A 22,998-nucleotide genomic window follows, 5' to 3' on the forward strand; every position below is an offset into this window, starting at 1 on the left:
GCCGCCACGTAGCGCTCTGTATGAAAATCACTGGCTGTGCCGTGTGCAGTCTGTGGCTGGTTGGCATTGTTGTAATACTCGCCATTGTAGTGTTGGGCAGCGGCAGCTGGATGCTAACAGCGCGTAGCGTTGCGCAGTTGGAGGTGAGCCGCTAGCAGTGGTGGACGTGGGGAGAGAGATGGCAGACTTTTGAAATTTGTAAGATTTGGTGTCACGAACTGATATGTATATTATGACTATTAAGGTAAATACATTGTTTGTTCTGTATTAAAAGTCAGATTGCGTTGCACTAAAAAATATATTGTGTGTCAGTTTAAGCACAGTCTTTTACTAATTTTTCTAAGGGGACGTTTCAGCGCAGCGTATCCTCAGACAGGAGCTGCGTACGTCACCAGGGGTCGGATAAGTGTCATGTACAAAGACCTTGACACCCTTCTGTTCAGTGTGCTACGCCTGTTGAGCATAGGTAGAGCTGTTTGAGCCTCGCGCTAGCTCGGTTGGTCATGTGTTGTATGTGGTCCCCCCAGAGTAATTTCCGGTCCAGCCAGACACCGAGGTATTTGACTTTCTCGCGGAAACGTATTGGGCGTGCATGCAGAGTTATTGGCCTGCAGCAGCGGTGTTTGCGCAGTTCCTTCGGTCTTCTAGTGAACAGAACGGCTTCACACATGTTGACGTTTAACACGCCATTTCTCCAACCAAGGCTCAGCCACTCTGAGTGCAATCTGTAAGCGTGACGTAATGTTTGATGGTTTCCAATCTTGCGCGAGGATGGCTGTGTCATCCACATAGATTGCTATCGTTGTGTTTGGGAGACCGTTTATGTAGAGGTTAAACAGTAGGGGCCGTAGGATGTTTCCCTGGGGTACTCCCGCGTTTATATCGTGTCGTGTTGATTGTTTTCCCTGCACGTCAGTGTTGAAACTCCTGTCTGTGAGGTATGAGTGAGGTATTAGACGCAGCAACCCGTCGGGGAATCCCGCGTCGCTGAGTTTGCGGATGAGGCCGTTGTGCCATAGACGGTCAAAAGCCTTTTCGATGTCCAGGAACACCGCCCCTGTAGCTTTGTTTATGTTGAAGCCATATGTTATATGTTATATGTTCAACGACCTGTAGGAGTAGTTGTGTTGTGGAGTGGTGCTCCCTGAAGCCGAATTGCTCCGGTCTCAGGATGTCATTTGTTATGCAGTGCCTAGTGATCCGTTTGAGAATCATCTCAACAATCTTACTGAGCGAGTTCAGAAGGCTGTGGTCTTTCCCCGGCTTCCTGAACATCAGGACCTTGGCCGTCTTCCAAAAGGCGGGGAAGTGTTGGTGTTTTAGTATGGCATTCGTTATGTGTGTTAGGTACTCAGTTGCTCTATCTGTGAACTCCTGGAGGACACGGGTTTGAATGCCATTATGACCAGGGGCTTTCCTAACAGCGGAATGCATTATAGTCCATGAGACTTCGGCTGTGCTAGCATGTCGAATGCCGTCGCGTGATGGTTGGGCTAGAATGCGTGTAACCTCTTGGTCAGTAGCAAGTGTGAGCACTGGATCTGATGGTACCAGGTTCGGTGTGAATGATGCTGCGAGTGTGCGGACCATTAGTTCTGCTCTCTCTTCCGCTGAGTATGCAAGTCCGTCAGGCCCTTGAAGCATTGGGGTGTATATTTTCTCCCTGGTGAAGTGTAGGGGTAGTTGCCACAAGCCAGGTCGTGCGCTGTCTAGCCCTTCAAGTTTTTGGTTCCACTGTTGTGATCTGTGTGTTTGTATTTTATCGTGTATGATGCCCTGTAGCCTGTTAATGTGCCGTTTGAAGTACGGACGCCTGGTGAGCTGCCACTGTCTCCTGAGGCGATTCCTCATTGAGATTAGGCCCAGGATTTCCTGGGGCAGGGCCTCACTGCGTTGTTGTGAGGTGCGATCAGGTATGCTGTCCGCCATTGCGTTCTGGACGGCGTTAGTGAGGGTTTCTACTGCCTCGTCAATTTGTGCTGTTTCATTAATTTCGTGTATGGGTGGGATGTGGCTATCGAGCGTTTCCTTGGACAATGTCCAATTCGCACGCCCGTAGTCCAACATCTTGCGTTGTTCTACGTGCTGCAGTGTTTCCTCAATGTATAGTATTACAGGTTGGTGGTTTGAGGGCAGATCGTTTTCAATGGCAACGTTGAGTGTCGATGTATTGCCCTTGATGAGGGCCATGTCTAACACGTCTGGCCTGTGTCCCCTCTGATAGGGAATGTGCGTCGGTTCAGTCGGCGCTAGTATAATGTAGTTTCTGCTTAGTGAATGTTCGTACAGTTTTTTGCCGTTGGGATTTCGTATTCGTGAATTCCATTCTGGGTGTTTTGCGTTCAGATCTCCAGCGACTATTACTCGCGGTGAAATGTTGAGTAATGTGCTGATATAGCGTGTTGAAATGCCTACAGGGCTGTTGTATACCGATATTAGTGTGGTGTAGGCTCCATTGAACTTTACTCTGATGGCCGTAGCCTCGATTTTTTCCAGTTCAGGGAGCTCTATGTGTGCTCAATGTCTTTGTGTATGACGATTGCAGTTCCACTTGCCACGGCGTCGCCCGGTCGGTCGGTACGATAGACACAGTAGCCAGGAAAGTTACTTTGTGCGGTTTAAGCTTAGTCTCGCTCAGCAGCGCGACAAGGATTCCCTTGCACTCCATGAACGCGGCAATTTCTGCCCTTTTGTTGTGGATCGAGTCTGCATTCCAAAACAGTATCAGTTATAGTTTGTGCGGGTTTGCGTTTTGGCCGGGTGTGGTATATTATTCATGTAAGAGTTTGAAAGTGTTGTGATGGCAGTGTGTATGACAGCCCAGTATTGCCCGGGTTCGGCACTCATGAGCTGGGTGTTGAGTGTAGTGACGGCTGTCAGTACCTTGGTAAGGATTTGAACGGTCGTGTGTCGAGGGAATAGTGTTTCCAGTATTCCCCCAGGTGATGTGTTGGTGTTGGGTGTGGCAGCCTGAGGTGCTGTTGTGGAGTTAGCGGCCGCTTGTGCGGGTATTGGTGTGTTGTTGGGAGTGGCATTTGTGTTTATGTTTTGTGAGATAGGTTGTGGCGCCTGTGCCACTTCTATCGTGAGGGGGATGGTAGTGTGGGTTACAGTCTCGGTGTCTTGTTGACTGTTTTCCTGTGTGTTGCTGATCTGTTGTTGCTGCGTGGCCTGTTGTGATGATTTCGTGTTCCCCGCCCTGTGTTTACGTGTACGTCTATTCCTCCTCTGGGCTTGGAGTTCTGGGGGTTCTTGTGTGGATGTGTTTTCCTGCATAGTGTGCGTTTCTTCGCAGCACGTGATTTCCGGGAGTAGGGTCGTGTTTGGAAGCATAGGTGTTTGTACCGATGCTTGTTGGGTTTCAGGTGTTGTCTGTGGCTGTTGTGTAGCTGTTGCAGCGGTTGTTTCGCATGTGTGAAGGGCGCTGAGGTTCCGCGGCCTGTGCCGTTCCGCCAGGCCGTGCAACTGTGCCAAAAGTCACGCCGTTCCTTACTGGGTTCGGCGCTGGCCTTGGGCGTGGTATGTCATACAGCACCCTGCTCTTGTCTTGTTTACGCTTCAGCGCCTGTTTGTATGCACTGCACTGTCTGAAGTCTGCCGCATGGGGCCCACCGCATGTGGCACACTATCGCTGGTTTGGCTGTGTCTGTGTGCAGGTGTTGGATCTGTGATTGCCAGCGCATCCGCGACAACGAGTTGCCAGGCCGCAGCGGAGGGCCGAGTGGCCGAACCGCTGGCAGTTGTTACATTGTTGGGTGACATTGGGTGGTTCGTGAAGTTCTAGACGTACGTCCATCCGCAGAAAGCTCTTTATCTGCAGGATGGCTTGGTAATCAGCCGTGTCGGCTAACTCAACCATGTAGTGTGGTAGCGGTGCGTGTGTACGGAACCCTGTCATCCGGGAGGCACTTTTACAGTCGAATCCTAGATAAAAAAGCGCCGTCTGTACTGTTTTGTTGGGGGTACCGGGATCCACTCCCTTGATCACGTACTGCTGGGTTCTCTCGTCCAGCGTTCTGTACGTGTAGTGTTTGATCTTCCGATCTTTGAGGAAGGTCAGAAGATCTTTATATTCGTTGTCTGTGGCAACGTACAGTGAAGCCCTATCCCCGAGTACTTTGCGTGTAATGTACTTTTTATGTGCCTTTCCGCGAATGCAGTGAACCGGCCGAGTGCCGAAGGGTTGAGATCGCCCCCCTTCGACACAAAGCCGCGAAAGAACTTCGGCTCGCAGCTCCCGGTAGACTCCGGTTACCCAACGCCCGCAACGTGATTCTCACGTTCTTTTAGGGACTCTGAGGCAGTACCAGGGCTCCTTCACGGGACCACGCCCGCGTACTGCAGGCCATTCTTCTTCCACACCTCCTATAGGTGCTGCGCTTGCACCAATAGCGCATGTTATCGTAACGTAGGGAACACCCACTTCGATAGGGAACAAGAGACACTTCTCTCGCCTATCGAGAAAAGCATAATTGTCGTTTCCCCCCTCCCACCTAATAAATAGTCCTAAGTGCGAGATGGCGGACGCTGCTAGCACTTCCCCTGCTGTCACCCGCAGTAAGACTGCAGCACACGAGGCGAGAGGATCGATTGCACCCGCCGAAACTCGCGTCCCGCCGGCTACCGATAGCAAGGGAGCGGCTGGCGACGTTCGACAGCTTGGCGCGAAAGCGCAAAAGCAGCTCGAGTCGCGCCGGCTAATCGCCGAACTATTCGGGGTAGACGTCTCACCCACCAAAACCAACACTTAACATAACCTTACACTCTTGTGTCACTGGACAGTCATGTACCATTGTCCCACCGACGCCGCAGCCTTAAGAGATCGAGGCAGCGGCGGCGGATGTGGACACAGAAAACCACTACACAGAGCCTTGGCAGGCGGAGGGCCCGAAACGCAGACCAAGAAAATCACCAACACAAACAAGCGAGCAACCTAACTAGCCTGGCAACAGAAAGGTGCTGTTGCCTACACCTAATAGCTCATATCAGGCTAGCAACAATATTAATACGAAACAACGCAAACACAGCTGTGGCGAACAACAACAACAACAACAACAACAAAGCACACACAGCCACAGCGGTGCCCACACAACAAGACTGGTTTCCCGCCAGTCGTTATACAAAACTATGGGAACCTTAGTGCCCCCCAATATACAGCAGTGCCAAGAATAAGATTTTCATTCTGCAGCGGAGTGTGCGCTGATATGAAATTTCCTGGCAGATTAAAAACTGTGTAATGGACCTAGACTCCAACCTGGGACTTTTGCCGGCAAGTGCTCTACCAACTGAGTGCCAAGATCGACGAGAAGGTTATGGATGGCAGAGAGTAAGGTGTTGAGTAGAAAACTCTGAAGGACACCCATTGAGTCCACCCATTCAAAAAAAGTCGGGTGAAGGAGGACCGTTTGATAAAGCAGATTGCATGACAGATGGACATCAGCAACATGATAAACATCCCAGACATGGCAGGCAAGGTATAGTGTTCCATGCCAACGGAGGATGTGAAGGCAAATCCCACATGATCGGCGGATTTAGAGCCATCGATGTAAAGAAACCTTAGCGTCCTGTAACTCCCATAACAAGAGGCAGAACGAACAATGGAACAATGGAGACTTTCAGACTCTAGAACCGCTCCATTCGAATCTGGGCTGAGGGAGTAACCAAGGAGGGGTGGACGGGAGAGAATGTGGGAAGAGGTCGAGGAGAGATGGAAATCACAGCAGAGAGAAGCAAGGCGGAGCCCAATCGGTAAACCCAGCGTGAAGGCGACGTCTCGAAGCCGAAAAAAAGTGGAATAGGAGGGATCAGCAGGAGAAGAGCGTGAGCCGGGACGCTTTTCAACTCAAGGAAGTCTTTGCGAGAATTTCGAGAGATTGAGTAGAGAAACTGGGCACGAGAGGTTGGGGTTGGGGAGCGAACGAGGAGACTAGTGCAGACGGCATTTGTGAGAGGGAGATCGGCCCGTAATCAATCGTCTGCTGCTGCCGTGGTCGGCTACGATTGTCCTTCACTGAGGTAGTCCGTGGAGCTGTGAAACTGCGGCCTCTTGTCTATTGCCACCATTATGTACGGCGCCCAATGAGACCAATTCCAGCGACTTAAAACGCTAATCCTTGCTGCGAATCAGACAAATCTGAATAACGAATGTTTGTAAAGTGGCGATTTGAATCACAAGCTGGTTGTGAATGTTTCTCAGGAATCGAGCTTAGTGCTTGATACTGTGTGCGATGGTTTAAGGTACCAGAAGTGTAGCAGGCTCAAGCCTATGTCTGCGTGAGCTTGGTAAGCTGAATTACATGGGCTAAGCTGTTAGCATTCGAACTATATGTGCTCCATTGCCGTGTAGCGCTTGATGTAATTACATGCATTGGACCTTGTTAGTGCAACTGGTAGGAACTTGCTACATTCAGGTTCCATTCTTGTCAGATAAGGAGTTTAACCTTGTGTCAACGCTCATATTTAAAGCGCCCCTTTAAGCAATATAAGCTTTGGTGTGACCAAATAATGCTCCTTGGTAATGTTATAAACTTAGCCTGTTTTAGTGCGCTGCTCCTCGGGTCCTGAAATTGGTCAACTTCCCTCCATGTTGTTGGGAAAGCATTTCAAGTTGCATGTGGTGGTCCAAATGGTCTGGACCCTTCAGATGATGGAGGGAGGGAACTGCCAAATGCGGTAAACTTGTTTGTAATATTGTTGTGAGGAAGGAGGTGGGCACCTTATATTATTATGTACAAAGTTATGTACATAACAGTTGTGTTAAAATTATTACGTTTGAAGGTCTGTTAAAGTGCATCGCTTAATTAACTTACCACCTCGCAACTGAAATGTATTTCAGTGTGTGCCTAGCAGTATTTTTTTACATTCTGTGTGCAAGGACGAAAATTGTCTAATCACGTTTTAATCTCTGTAAATTATTACCAGACATTTATTCAATGTTAGTTCTACGATTTTAGCGAGTTGTGTGCCTTGAAAATTTTTTTCTGTAATGAAGTGACTAATGGTCTTAATTGTGTCAGTATTCTTGATATAAACTTGATCATTATCGTAACGTCAATATTTGTTAGCCTTAAATTTTGGCACGAAATTAGGAAGTCCCTATTAGTTGAAAAATTTTGATTGCCTTCATAATTGCTAGATATGTAAAGCAAACATGTTACTTATTAATACCATTATTCTGAATATTTTCTTGGTATTTGTGAAAGCTATTTATGATACAAGGTACTTAAGAAAATTTTTGTCTTCATTAAGGAAATAATTTTTAGCCTTTTTTAAGAGATTGTTATTTTAAATATACCAGATTGTTCAAGCTGAGAGATTTAAAGAAAAAATGTTTCCCTCGGTCACTGGACATCATAAATACATGTAATTAGTTAATGTTGGTTTATCAAATTAAGCTTGCCAATTGTTATATAAATTTTCGTTTTAAGAGTTTTAATTGTGAATGGTACTACTGTTATGTTACCCATGGGGTTTCCCTTCTACACCACAGCCCTGGTGCTGACCTTTACCTTCCCCTGGTACACCCAATTTCAGCGCAGTTCGTGATGGCACAGGAAACCAGGAGCTGGTATATCCCAAGGTCAACCAGAAGGCTATTGACCACGATAGTGTGGAAGGCATCAGTAGCTAAACGGATACCATGATGGTGAACTGGATCGTAGAGGAATAGCATGATGCAACTTGGCAACAGGGGTTTTTCCGTGAGGGGGGGGGGGGGGGCGGGGGGGCGGCGAAACGACGGGGGGGCGGCGAAACGACGGGGGGGGCTGCGAAACGACGGGGGGGGCGGCGAAACGACGGGGGGGCGGCGAAACGGCGGGGGGCGGGGGGGCGGCGAAACGGCGGGGGGCGGGGGGGCGGCGAAACGGCGGGGGGCGGGGGGGCGGCGAAACGGCGGGGGGCGGGGGGGCGGCGAAACGGCGGGGGGCGGGGGGGCGGCGAAACGGCGGGGGGCGGGGGGGCGGCGAAACGGCGGGGGGCGGGGGGGCGGCGAAACGGCGGGGGGCGGGGGGGCGGCGAAACGGCGGGGGGCGGGGGGGCGGCGAAACGGCGGGGGGGCGGGGGGGCGGCGAAACGGCGGGGGGCGGGGGGGCGGCGAAACGGCGGGGGGCGGGGGGGCGGCGAAACGGCGGGGGACGGGGGGGCGGCGAAACGGCGGGGGACGGGGGGGCGGCGAAACGGCGGGGGACGGGGGGGCGGCGAAACGACGGGGGGGCGGCGAAACGACGGGGGGGGGCGGCGAAACGACGGGAGGGGGCGGCGAAACGACGGGAGGGGGCGGCGAAACGACGGGAGGGGGCGGCGAAACGACGGGAGGGGGCGGCGAAACGAGGGGAGGGGGCGGCGAAACGACGGGAGGGGGCGGCGAAACGAGGGGAGGGGGCGGCGAAACGAGGGGAGGGGGCGGCGAAACGAGGGGAGGGGGCGGCGAAACGACGGGGGGGGGCGGCGAAACGACGGGGGGGGGCGGCGAAACGACGGGGGGGGCGGCGAAACGACGGGGAGGGGGCGGCGAAACGACGGGGAGGGGGCGGCGAAACGACGGGGAGGGGGCGGCGAAACGACGGGGAGGGGGCGGCGAAACGACGGGGAGGGGGCGGCGAAACGACGGGGAGGGGGCGGCGAAACGAGGGGAGGGGGCGGCGAAACGAGGGGGGGGGGCGGCGGAACGAGGGGGGGGGCGGCGAAACGAGGGGAGGGGGCGGCGAAACGAGGGGAGGGGGGCGGCGAAACGAGGGGAGGGGGCGGCGAAACGAGGGGAGGGGGCGGCGAAACGAGGGGGGGCGGCGAAACGAGGGGGGGCGGCGAAACGAGGGGGGGCGGCGAAACGAGGGGAGGGGGCGGCGAAACGAGGGGAGGGGTCGGCGAAACGAGGGGAGGGGGCGGCGAAACGAGGGGAGGGGGCGGCGAAACGAGGGGAGGGGGCGGCGAAACGAGGGGAGGGTGCGGCGAAACGAGGGGAGGGGGCGGCGAAACGAGGGGAGGGGGCGGCGAAACGAGGGGAGGGGGCGGCGAAACGAGGGGAGGGGGCGGCGAAACGAGGGGAGGTGGCGGCGAAACGAGGGGAGGGGGCGGCGAAACGAGGGGAGGGGGCGGCGAAACGAGGGGAGGGGGCGGCGAAACGAGGGGAGGGGGCGGCGAAACGAGGGGAGGGGGCGGCGAAACGAGGGGAGGGGGCGGCGAAACGAGGGGAGGGGGTGGCGAAACGAGGGGAGGGGGCGGCGAAGCGAGGGGAGGGGGCGGCGAAACGAGGGGAGGGGGCGGCGAAGCGAGGGGAGGGGGCGGCGAAGCGAGGGGAGGGGGCGGCGAAGCGAGGGGAGGGGGCGGCGAAGCGAGGGGAGGGGGCGGCGAAACGAGGGGAGGGGGCGGCGAAACGAGGGGAGGGGGCGGCGAAACGAGGGGAGGGGGCGGCGAAACGAGGGGAGGGGGGCGGCGAAACGAGGGGAGGGGGCGGCGAAACGAGGGGAGGGGGCGGCGAAACGAGGGGAGGGGGCGGCGAAACGAGGGGAGGGGGCGGCGAAACGAGGGGAGGGGGCGGCGAAACGAGGGGAGGGGGCGGCGAAACGAGGGGAGGGGGCGGCGAAACGAGGGGAGGGGGCGGCGAAACGAGGGGAGGGGGCGGCGAAACGAGGGGAGGGGGCGGCGAAACGAGGGGAGGGGGCGGCGAAACGAGGGGAGGGGGCGGCGAAACGAGGGGAGGGGGCGGCGAAACGAGGGGAGGGGGCGGCGAAACGAGGGGAGGGGGCGGCGAAACGACGGGGGGCGGCGAAACGACGGGGGGCGGCGAAACGACGGGGGGGCGGCGAAACGACGGGGGGCGGCGAAACGACGGGGGGCGGCGAAACGACGGGGGGGCGGCGAAACGACGGGGGGGCGGCGAAACGACGGGGGGCGGCGAAACGACGGGGGGCGGCGAAACGACGGGGGGGCGGCGAAACGACGGGGGGGCGGCGAAACGAGGGGGGGGCGGCGAAACGACGGGGGGGCGGCGAAACGACGGGGGGGCGGCGAAACGACGGGGGGGCGGCGAAACGACGGGGGGCGGCGAAACGACGGGGGGGGCGGCGAAACGACGGGGGGGCGGCGAAACGAGGGGAGGGGGCGGCGAAACGAGGGGAGGGGGCGGCGAAACGAGGGGAGGGGGCGGCGAAACGAGGGGAGGGGGCGGCGAAACGAGGGGAGGGGGCGGCGAAACGACGGGGGGGGCGGCGAAACGACGGGGGGGCGGCGAAACGACGGGGGGGCGGCGAAACGACGGGGGGGCGGCGAAACGAGGGGAGGGGCGGCGAAACGAGGGGAGGGGGCGGCGAAACGAGGGGAGGGGGCGGCGAAACGAGGGGAGGGGGCGGCGAAACGAGGGGAGGGGGCGGCGAAACGAGGGGAGGGGGCGGCGAAACGAGGGGAGGGGGCGGCGAAACGAGGGGAGGGGGCGGCGAAACGAGGGGAGGGGGCGGCGAAACGAGGGGAGGGGGCGGCGAAACGAGGGGAGGGGGCGGCGAAACGAGGGGAGGGGGCGGCGAAACGAGGGGAGGGGGCGGCGAAACGAGGGGAGGGGGCGGCGAAACGAGGGGAGGGGGCGGCGAAACGAGGGGAGGGGGCGGCGAAACGAGGGGGGGGGCGGCGAAACGAGGGGAGGGGGCGGCGAAACGAGGGGAGGGGGCGGCGAAACGAGGGGAGGGGGCGGCGAAACGAGGGGAGGGGGCGGCGAAACGAGGGGAGGGGGCGGCAGAACGAGGGGAGGGGGCGGCGAAACGAGGGGAGGGGGCGGCGAAACGAGGGGAGGGGGCGGCGAAACGAGGGGAGGGGGCGGCGAAACGAGGGGAGGGGGCGGCGAAACGAGGGGAGGGGGCGGCGAAACGAGGGGAGGGGGCGGCGAAACGAGGGGAGGGGGCGGCGAAACGAGGGGAGGGGGCGGCGAAACGAGGGGAGGGGGCGGCGAAACGAGGGGAGGGGGCGGCGAAACGAGGGGAGGGGGCGGCGAAACGAGGGGAGGGGGCGGCGAAACGAGGGGAGGGGGCGGCGAAACGAGGGGAGGGGGCGGGGAAACGAGGGGAGGGGGCGGGGAAACGAGGGGAGGGGGCGGGGAAACGAGGGGAGGGGGCGGGGAAACGAGGGGAGGGGGCGGGGAAACGAGGGGATGGGGCGGGGAAACGAGGGGGGGCGGGGAAACGAGGGGGGCGGGGAAACGAGGGGTGGCGGGGAAACGAGGGGGGGCGGGGAAACGAGGGGGGGCGGGGAAACGAGGGGGGCAGGGAAACGAGGGGGGGGCGGGGAAACGAGGGGGGGCGGGGAAACGAGGGGGGGCGGGGAAACGAGGGGGGGCGGGGAAACGAGGGGGGGCGGGGAAACGAGGGGGGGCGGGGAAACGAGGGGGGGCGGGGAAACGAGGGGGGGCGGGGAAACGAGGGGGGGCGGGGAAACGAGGGGGGGCGGGGAAACGAGGGGGGGCGGGGAAACGAGGGTTGGCGGGGAAACGAGGGGGGGCGGGGAAACGAGGGGGGGCGGGGAAACGAGGGGGGGCGGGGAAACGAGGGGGGGCGGGGAAACGACGGGGGGCGGTACACCGCTGCAAGAAGGGGCCAAGTTCCTTCGCGTCGTCTGTGTAAAATCTAACTGGTATCCCATCAGGTCAAGCGGCCTTTCCTCTTTTGAGGAATTTTAATTGTTTCTCTATCCATCTGTCGTCTGTTTCGATATCTACCATTTTGTCATCTGTGCGACAATCTAGAGAAGGAAGCACAGTGCAGTCTTCCTCTGTGAAACAGCTTTGGAAGAAGACATTTAGTATTTCGGCCTTTAGTCTGTCATCCTCTGTTTCAGTACCATTTTGATCACAGAGTGTCTGGACATTTTGTTTTGATCCACCTACCGCTTTGACATAGGACCAAAATTTCTTAGGATTTTCTGCCAAGTCAGTACATAGAACTTTACTTTCGAATTCATTGAACGCCTCTCGCATAGCTCTCCTCACACTACATTTCGCTTCGCGTAATTTTTGTTTTTCTGCAAGGCTTTGGCTATATAGTTCCCTTTGCTTCCGCAGCAGTTTTTTAACTCGGTTGTTGTACCACGGTGGCTCTTTTCCATCTCTTACGATCTTGCTTGGCACATACTCATCTAACAAATCTTGTACGATGGTTTTGAACTTTGTCCACTGATCCTCAACACTATCTGTACTTGAGACAAAATTTTGTGTTGAGCCATGAAGTACTCTGAAATCTGCTTTTTGTCACTTTTTCTAAACAGAAAAATCTTCCTACCTTTTTTAATATTTCTATTTACGGCTGAAATCATCGATGCAGTAACCGCTTTATTATCGCTGATTCCCTGTTCTGCATTAACTGATTCAAATATTTCGGGTCTGTTTGTCACCAGAATGTCTAATATGTTATCGCCACGAGTCTGGTTATTCAGGCTTCTGACAGATGCTCAGCGAGTGCCTGGACTGCGTATAGAACAGACCCAGATACCTCAAACCCCTCCTCAGACAGCTGATTAGAACAACAGTTGCATCTCTTGTACGGTCGTTGACTGACAACGTTGTCTAAAGTATATCATAAAATTATGTAGTTAATTCACATTGATTACTAAATAATTTCAATTTACTTTAGACAACATTTTCATCGAACGGATCTCGGATCTCTTTGATACGTAATGTATTTATTTAAATACTTCACAATAATCATTGACATACTGTTAATTACGTTATACGTCTTACTTCTAGTTCCAATGGGGGACCACTAATTTTGCAGCGTCCTGAATCTAGGTATAAAAATTTTAAATGAGTGTGTGACGTATTACGCTGCGAGTTTTTGCCATCATGTACACCTGTTAGCGTCATATTGATAAGTCTTTAATGGTTTTCAAGTGTTCTTTCCATAGCTATATAGGATACGGACCAAATTTGGAAGTATAGTAAATGAATTTCTATCAGTAACTCTTTACGGTAAATTGTGACGTTTTGAAACTACAACTTTGGTTCTGGTTGTTGCTTGCAGACGAAGAGAGCACTATGTGACATTCAAACTGGATGCCATCAGCGGTTGATAGACTGAGTTCCAGGAAGGGCTTTATACTTTCATCTAAGAAACTTACCGTGCTTCAGCTTCCCAGTGTGCTCTGCAGACAGAACCTTTAACCTTATCCGTCTTTCGAGCATGCACGCTTATTGCTGTGGGCGAACTAAGTCCCATAGCTCGAAGTAATCCAAAAAGACAACGAAAATCTTTATACTTTATACAGAAATGTAGATAAACCTGACACTGAAAACTGGTCTTTCGATGTTAAACTAAGCGTACTTCGGAAAAACCTGGTATTAGATAGCTAGTGCCATTATCAGAGCACATGAACGGCGGTGGGCGTTGCACCTTGATTGTAGAGCCTATACTTTGTCGTCAGGTCATTAACTAGTCTACGCCTTAGAAGACGCAACAAATCATCAATTTTCTCAACGAGTGGGGCTAGCTTGCGTTCCGTCAATTCCACCTAACTTCTTAAATACCAGTCCAACTATAAATTAGAACTGCGTTGCATAACCTGTCAAAATTTTTGGCGCAAAAAACAATCTGTACAAATATTTAGACATTTTAATTTCGCATCTAAAATAACATTGATCGTTATCTCGTCTTTCATTAGTTATGGAAACACATTCCATCTCCTTAGCTAAATGAAACACACATGTTTTGAACTTATATGCAGTAGAGGAACGCAGTCTTTACCACTATTGCTCAAATGGCTCTGAGCAGTATGGGACTTAACTTCTGAGGTCATCAGTCCCCTAGACTTAGAACTACTTAAACCTAACTAACCGAAGGACACCACACACATCCATTCCCGAGGCTTAATTTTCGAGGAAAAGTTCTTTACACACCTGAGTCAGTGGAACTCTTAAAAGTTTGAGATGGTTTCTAATAATATAGGCATCATCATGAAAATGGTTACCTCTGACGCTGTTCCCACTGCAGAGAGAAAAAGGAGAAGACCTTCGAGTATGGTCCAAGCCGCCAGACAGCTGTATTTTGGATTCGACGCGTGCCTATGTGCAACTTAAGGAAAAGAAGGCGCGGTTCGACGAATCTGGAAGCAGCATGGGCAATGGCGGAGTCGCTCAGGTCGGCAGCGACGACGCGCACATCGACGGGCAGCCGTGGCAGCAGCTGGAGCACCGTGACGTCACCGGAGCCGCAGCCCACGTCCAGCACGGCGCTGCTGGCCACTTGCCATTCCAGTTTTGGCCACAGGCGGTCCAGCACAGCAGACAGGAACTGCCGCTGCACGGTAGTCGGGGTGGCGAACGAGTCTGCCTTCTCCATTGGTGCGAGCGCCTGTCAACACACTGTTGCTGCTTAGAGTTCAAGTCTCTTTTTTAAGTTAATTTTCCACATTAGGAATAGTAATTACTGATTTAAATAATTCAAGGGTGCCAATTCAAGGGTGCCAATTCAAGGGTGCCAATTCAAGGGTGCCAATTCAAGGGTGCCAATTCAAGGGTGCCAATTCAAGGGTGCCAATTCAAGGGTGCCAATTCAAGGGTGCCAATTCAAGGGTGCCAATTCAAGGGTGCCAATTCAAGGGTGCCAATTCAAGGGTGCCAATTCAAGGGTGCCAATTCAAGGGTGCCAATTCAAGGGTGCCAATTCAAGGGTGTATGAACTAAAAGAACGAAGATTAGGGTTTAATGTGTGAAAAGCTGCATGCCAATTAGCAGGTCCCTTTTCGTAATTATGACTTCACTATCGTTGTTCGGTTGTACAATGGGATCTTGAAGTAGATTGTGAGGTCTACTTATATGATATGCTTATGTACAGTGGTTGGCCAAATGATTTACACCTTTCAAACTCGGTGCTGTGTACTTTTCCTTATGGATCTGGAGGAGAGCCATGAGCTCTGTGACCACTGAAGACAGGTCACTTAAAGCCCCTTTTACACGAAAGGCTTGTCTCAATTGACTAGACAAGTGCATCTATTGCCGTGTCCTTGGTGTTTTATTTCCGTAATGGATCTTGTCTGTCTTTAGTTATTTTCGTTTACACGTCAGCGACGAAATTTCCGGAGTTGTGAGATCTGTCTGCTGTGCAGTTTGGCATCTGAGTTATGACGCTGATTATATGAGGGAGTATCGTTTTTACTAAAGTCTAAATGTACTAACAATATGTAGGAAGAAGCTATGGCAAAAGTTTTTGTTAGTGACCGAAACAGAATTCCTAGGTCATGTTGTAAATTGTTCACAGTCCTAAGTACTGAAAGAATAGGGAAACAACCATTCAAAAATTTCAGAGCACATACATTTATTTGCTCGAGAAAATATTACATCAGACAATATGCAGAACCCAGGAAGTAGCGCCTTTTTGTTTTGTGCTATGTATCTTGTTTTATTGCTAAATTTAAATAATATCTCGCTGAATAATTCTGACTTTTTCACTGTTCAAACAATTTTCATTAAAACACGTTTTTCTATTTAGTTTTTATTTACGCATAGTGCAAGTTTTTTTTTACACACTGTGCACAGTCTATAGGTCACTCATTTCATCGACACGTGTCGTGATTGGTCGCTGATTTACACGCAGGCACTAAAACCGCACTCACTTCGGGTAGTCCATTTTTACCAGAAAGTCGCTCGTGTAGAACGAGCTTAACGAGACGGCGGAGAGCTGCTTAGTGAAAGGGCCTCACCAGAGACGACCCGGGAATATGCGGGCCATTGTCTGGGACAGCGGCCGCGGTCTGCTTTGTATGAAAGAGCCCTCGCTCTGGGGTACGAAACCAATTCACCCCTGTGGTGACATCTGTAGACTGAATACTTTCCGCGGACGGCTAACAGTAAGAGAATGGGTAATTCAGGGATTGTGTGGTACTATCGTATCACCCAGCCTCATGCTTTCTGGCGGAATATAGCGAGGGCAGAAGATATACGAACGGCACCGATCTGGTGAACTGCCGTGTTACGTCAGATGATCGTAGGAGACATTGACTGATCAATCAGTTTGTGGAGGGGAAGAATCAGAACAAGAGAGAATGGCGATTCGTTTCCGGCGCGCCAGAAAGGAGACATCCTCACGGTGGCACATCGCGTATGACTTCGAAACGTGCAACGCAACGTCTACTTCCATCATACGGTCATAATAGCGGATTACATCCTGTCTGCGTATCATCGAGCGCATCACTCCCTGGCAAACATTACGGCGAGCGTATATGCAGCATCGGCAAGTCAGGAAGTTCAGAGATAGATAGAATCAATCAGGGTTTAAGACACGTATTTGCAGAGGACGTCAAGTTCCATGACTCTTTTCCCTTTAGCTTCAACCAGCAGGTGATCAGGTACTACTAACAATGAGTAAAGCAGATAAGTTTCCGGAATCATTTCCATACCCCTCTCGTAATTTTGCCTAGTATTAGCTTCAACGGAACTTGCTCTTTTTCTTAAGTAACTATTGTACATACAGTTTTTGTTGTTGTGGTCTTCAATCCTGAAACTGGTTTGATGCAGCTCTCCATGCCACTCTATCCTGTGCAAGCTTCTTCATCTCCCAGTACCTACTGCAACCTACATCCTTCTGAATTTGCTTAGTGTAGTCATCTCTTGGTCTCCCTCTACGATTTTTACCCTCCACGCTGCCCTCCAATACTAAATTGGTGATCCCTTGATGCCTCACAACATGTCCTACCAACCGATCCCTTCTTCTGGTCAAGTTGTGCCACAAACTTCTCTTCTCCCCAATCCTATTCAATACCTCCACATTAGTTATGTGATCTACCCATCTAATCTTCAGCATTATTCTGTAGCACCACATTTCGAAAGTTTCTATTCTCTTCTTGTCCAAACTATTTATCGTCCATGTTTCACTTCCATACAGGCCAACACTCCATACAAATACTTTCAGAAATGACTTCCTGACACTTAAATCTATACTCGATGTTAAACTTCTCTTCTTCAGAAACGCTTTCCTTGCCATTGTCAGTCTACATTTTATATCCTCTCTACTCCATCAGTTATTTTACTTCAATAGCAAAACTCCTTTACTACTTTAAGTGTCTCACTTGCTAATCTAATTCCCTCTGCATCACCCGACGTAATTCGACTACATTCTATTATCCTCGTTTTGCTTTTTGTGATGTTCATCTTATATACTCCTCTGAAGATACTGTCCATTCCTTTCAACTGCTCTTCCAAGTCGTTTGCTGTCTCTGACAGAATTACGATGTCATCGGCGAACCGCAAAGTTTTTATTTCTTCTTCATGGATTTCAATACCTACTCCGAATTTTTCTTTTGTTTCCTTCGCTGCTTGCTCAATATACATATTGAATAACCTCGGGGAGAGGCTACAACCCTGTCTCACTCCCTTCCCAACCACTGCTTCCCTTTCATGTCCCTCGACTCTTATAACTGCCATCTGGTTTCTGTACAAATTGTAAATAGCTTTTCGCTCCCTGTATTTTACACCTGCCACCTTCAGAATTTGAAAGAGAGTATTCCAGTCAACATTGTCAAAGCTTTCTGTAAGTCTACAAATGTTAGAAACGTACGTTTGCCCTTCCTTAATCTAGCTTCTAAGATAAGTCGTAGGGTCAGTATTGCCTCACGTGTTCCAACATTTCTACGGAATCCAAACTGATCTTCCCCGAGGTCGGCTTCTACTAGTTTTTCCATTCGTCTGTAAAGAATTCGCGTTAGTATTTTGCAGCCGTAACTTATTAAACTGATAGTTCGGTAATTTTCACATCTGTCAACACCTGCTTTCTTTGGGATTGGGATTATTACATTCTTCTTGAAGTCTGAGGGTATTTCGCCTGTCTCATACATCTTGCTCACCAGATGGTAGAGTTTTGTCAGGACTGGCTCTTCCAAGTCCGTCAGTAGTTCTAATGGAATGTTGTCTACTCCAGGGGCCTTGTTTCGACTCAGGTCTTTCAGTGCTCTGTCAAACTCTTCACGAAGTATCGTATCTCCCATTTCATCTTCATCTACATCTTCTTCCATTTCCATAATATTGTCCTCAAGTACATCGCCCTTGTATAGACCCTCTATATACTCCTTCCACCTTCCTGCTTTCCCTTCTTTGGTTAGAACTGGGTTTCCATCTTAGCTCTTAATATTCATACAAGTGGTCCACTTTTCTCCAAAGGTTCCTGTAGGCAGTATCTATCTTACCCCTAGTGAGATAAGCCTCTACATCCTTTCATTTGTCTTCTAGCCATCCCTGCTTAGCCATTTTGCATTTCCTGTCGATGTCATTTTTGAGACGTTTGTATTCCTTTTTGCCTGCTTCATTTACTGCATTTTTATATTTTCTGCTTTCATCAATTAAATTCAATATTTCTTCTGTTACCCAAGGATTTCTACTAGCCCTCGTCTTTTTACCTACTTGATCCTCTACTGCCTTCACTACTTCATCCCTCAAACCGCCCATTCTTCTTCTACTGTATTTATTTCCCCCATTCATATCAATTGCTCCCTTATGCTCTCCTTCAAACTCCGTACAACCTCTGGTTCTTTTAGTTTATCCAGGTCCCATCTCCTTGAATTCCCACCTTTTTGCAGTTTCTTCAGTTTTAATCTATAGGTCATAACCAATAGATTGTGGTCAGAGTCCACATCTGCCCCTGGAAATGTCTTACAATTTAAAACCTGGTTCCTAAATCTCTGTCGTACCATTATATAGTCTATCTGAAATCTGCCAGTATCTCCCGGCTTCTTCCATGTATACTGCCTTCTTTTATGATTCTTGAACCAAGTGTTACCTATAATTAAGTTGTGCTCTGTGCAAAATTCTACCATGCTGCTTCCTCTTTCATTTCTTTGCCCCAGTCCATATTCACCTACTACGTTTCCTTCTCTCCCTTTTCCTACTACCGAATTCCAGTCACCCATGACTATTAAATTTTCGTCACCCTTCACTATCTGAATAATTTATTTTATTTGATCATACATTTCTTGAATTTCTTCGTCATCTGCAGAGCTAGTTGGCATATAAACTTGTACTATTGTAGTAGGTGTGAGCTTCGTATCTATTTTGGCCACAATAATGCGTTCATTGTGTTGTTTGTAGTAGCTTACCCGCATTCCTATTTTCCTATTCATTATTAAACCTACTCCTGCATTACCCCTATTTGATTTCGTGTTTATAACCCTGTAGTCACCTGACCAGAAGTCTTGTACCTCCTGCCACAGAACTTCACTAATTCCCACTATATCGAACTTTAACCTATCCATTTCCCTTTTTAAATTTTCTAACCTACCTGCCCGATTAAGGGATCTGACATTCCACGCTCCGACATGTAGAACGCCAGTTTCCTTCCTCCTGATAACGACATCCTCCTGAGTAGTCCCCACCCGGAGATCCGAATGGAGGACTATTTTACCTCCGGAATATTTTACCCAAGAGGATGCCATCATCATTTAATCATACAGTAAAGCTGCATGCCCTCGGGAAAAATTACGGCTGTAGTTTCCCCTTGCTTTCAGCCGTTCGCAGTACCAGCACAGCAAGGCTGTTTTGGTTATTGTTACAAGGCCAGATCAGTCAACCATCCAGACTGTTGCCCCAGCAACTACTGAAAAGGCTGCTGCCCCTCTTCAGGAACCACACGTTTGTCTGGCCTCTCAACAGATACCCCTCCGTGGTGGTTGCACCTACGGTACGGCTATCTGTATCGCTGAGGCACGCAAGCCTCCCCACCAACGGTAAGGTCCATGGTTCATGGGGGGGGGGGGGGTACATACAGAGTGAAGCGTAAAATTTTGTTTAATTACTTTGCACTTGTCTTGCTTTGATTATAACGCACCAGTAAGTTAAATTTGCATGCGCCTCTTATTGCATTAATGAGCGTTTCCCTCATCTCCATTCAATTCAAAATTTGTGATTCATCACCTGAAGATTCAATCCTAGGGCTGCAATCTAGCTTGCTTCATTAAATCCACTGAATGTTTGACCAGCATTGGAGCTTAAGGTTGTGTCTCGGCTAGGACCAAGTGCGATTCAGCTATCGTTGCAGTCAAGAGCGGTGTCGCAAGGGCGTCGACGATGTGGTCATTAGGTGAGGGTCGTACCAAACGAGTGGTGACAAAGGCCTCATGTGGGTTGCATAAAAGTCACGAGGAAAGCAAAACATCGGAGAAGATGATTTAAAAACTGGGACAGATACGTAATTTCTCCAACTCCCCGTGCACCTGCTTTGTGCCTATGAGAAGAAATGCTGTTGTCAGAGACATTTTGTCCAGCACAAGAAAGAACAGACTCCTATCGCTAATATGGTCTGCGTGCGAACTGAGTGCTTGGTCCACACATTTTATGCATTCACCGCTCGCTTTAGTTCAGCAGTTGAGTTGTTGCTGCTACTTCGACGTCTATAGTCAGCAAGCAGGTAAGTGCTATGACAAATACATTTGCTATTTAACCGAAAGCTTCCTATTTTTGGTGACTTGCTGACTGAGCACTGGAGTGGACCATAACGGCAGAGTAAGCATGCAAAAAAGGTGAAAGGGGATATGCAATTTACTTGCGTTGATCCTTTGTTATGATTGGAACGATCTGGTATGTAAATGCAACTTAAGGATACTCCATACGTGGCTTGTTAACAATATTAAGTGACTTCTTGTCGCTGGGAAGAGAGAGATACTCTTAATACAAGCTGAAACTTAAGCTCTGCCCATTCATTATGGACTACGTTGATGAAACCTCTGGTACTCCAAGAGCACTGGAAGCAGGTCATTTATTGGATATATGTAGTTCGTTTGTTGTTACTCACAGGACAGTCAGCTTCGACGTGGCAAATGGTTCAAGTGGCTCTGACCACCATGAGACTTAACATCTGAGGTCATTAGTCCCGTAGAACTTAGAACTACTTAAACCTAACGAACCTAAGGACATCACACACATCCATGCCCAAGGCAGGATTCGAACATGCGACCGTAGCAGTCGCGGGGTTCCGGACTGAAGCCCCTAGAACCGCTTGGCCACTGTGACCAGCTCGACGTTACGGCCAGTAATATCCTGTGATGCTGTAACCATAATCCCATATCCGAGTGAACAATGGTGAAATGGGCAGCAGAATTGAGGCAGGTTGGTTGGTTTGTGGGATTGAAGAGACCATACTTCTATGGTCATCGGTATCTTGTTCCAAAATTTCAAACACCCACGCAGAATAAAAACGAACAATGGAAAAGATGGCAGAAGGCACAGGACAAGAAAGACAGAGACCAGACAAAAGGAATTAAAATCACACAGAGTGTGACAGTGGTTGGCAGACCATAGGGACAAAAAAGGAAAAGCCAACCACCGAGAAACACATCAAAAACTCAGTCTAAAACCGTAGGCCAAATGCCAGACAACACAAAAAAGAAACACTTATATTAAGTGATAAAAGCTCCCTGTCCGCATAAAACCAAAACTAAGCCTGCCAAGGCAGTGTCATCTGTTACAAGGGTAGGGAGCGTATCAGGGAGTGCAAATGTCTGCCTGAGCATAGCTAAAAGGGGACAGGTCAACAAAATGTGGACCACTGTCAAAGCCACCCCACACTGACAGAGGTGGGTCCTCAAGGCTCAGTAAATATCTGTGCGTCAATCGGGTGTGGCCAATGCCGAGCCGACAAAGAACAACACAGTCCCTGTGAGTGGCTTGCATGGATGACCGCCACACAGTCGTCGTCTCCTTGGTAACACAGTTTATTGGGTGTGGTCAGATCGCGCCATTCAGAGTCCCACAGCGCGGAAACTTCGCGGCGTAGGAGATCTCGCAAATCAGTCTCCGGGAGGCCAATGTCCAGAGTTGGTTCAATGGTGGCCTGTTTGGCCAGGCGGTCAACATGTTCATTGCCCAGGATGCCGACATGACCAGGGGTCCACACAAAGACCACAGAGCGGCCACAACGAGCGAGAGTATGGAGGGATTCCTGGACAGCCATCACCAGACGAGTGAGGGAAGCACTGGTCGATAGCTCGTAAACTGCTCAGGGAGTCGCTACAGATAATGAAGGACTCACCTGAGCAGGAGCTGATATACTCTAGGGCATGAAAGATGGCTACCAGCTCAGCAGTGAAAACGCTGCAGCCAGCTCTGACAATGAGCGTTGTTTGTGATAGTCCCCTAAAGTGAGAGCATAACCTACACAACCAACAACAATCGCCCTGTTATGTGGCAAGGATGGAAAGAAAGCGGCGGCGGAAGGCCTCTGGAGGAAGGGAGTCCTTTGGGCCCTGTGCCAATTCAAGCCGAAGGCAAGGGCGAGGCACATACCACGGGGGTGTAAGCAGGGTGGCCCGGAAAGGAGGTGGAAGAGGGAAAACCCCAAGCCCTAACAGAAGCTCTCTGAGGGGCCGACGCTCTGGGATATGGACGATCGACTGAGGGAACAGGACACGAGAAGCTACAAACATGTGTAGCATAAGCGGCCAGTAAACGTTGGCGCCGTAACTGCAGTGGAGGGACACCTGCCTCCACAAGTATGCTGTTCACAAGGCTGGTCCGGACAGCACCTGTGGCAAGTCGGATTCCGCTGTGAAGGATTGGGTTCAGCACATGCAATGCAGAAGGGGATGCTGAACCATAACCCAGGCAACCATAATCCAGATTGGACTGGATTAACACCTGGTAGAGCCGTAAGAGGGTAGATGGTCGGCGCCCCAGCTGGTGTGGCTCAAGCATTGCATAACATTAAGATGCCGCCAACACATCTGTTTAAACTGCCGAATTTGTAGGAGCCAATTCAAATGGGCATCAAAAACTACACCCAAAAACCGATGCCTCTCCACCACAGCAGGAAGTTCGCCGATAAAGCTGCGGCTCAGGGTGAACTGTGCATGGCCAGCACAAATGCATGATGCAAGTCTTGGCAGCCAAAAACTGGAAGCCATGCGCTACAGCCCAAGACTGCACATTGCGGATAGCGCCCTGCAGCTGAGGTTCAGCAGCTTCAATGCCAGTGAGGCTATAGTAGAGGCAGAAGTCGTTAGCATACGAGGAAGCGAGACAGATGTTCCCATCGCCGCAGCGAAACC

At 51.2% G+C, this 22,998-nt stretch overlaps 1 protein-coding gene across 1 annotated transcript in view; it reads right to left on the reverse strand.

The window, feature by feature from the left end:
* Nucleotides 1–22,998, reverse strand: part of LOC126267218 (juvenile hormone acid O-methyltransferase-like) — an 84,829-nt gene that overhangs the window by 43,794 nt on the left and 18,037 nt on the right. Inside the window, exon 2 of the mRNA XM_049972191.1 lies at nucleotides 13,942–14,324. Coding sequence (XP_049828148.1) covers nucleotides 13,942–14,312 — 371 coding nt within the window. The 5' untranslated portion in view covers nucleotides 14,313–14,324. The remainder of the gene's footprint in view (nucleotides 1–13,941; nucleotides 14,325–22,998) is intronic.

Source organism: Schistocerca gregaria, chromosome 4 (genome assembly GCF_023897955.1).
Source record: "Schistocerca gregaria isolate iqSchGreg1 chromosome 4, iqSchGreg1.2, whole genome shotgun sequence".
Classification (NCBI taxonomy): domain Eukaryota; kingdom Metazoa; phylum Arthropoda; class Insecta; order Orthoptera; family Acrididae; genus Schistocerca; species Schistocerca gregaria.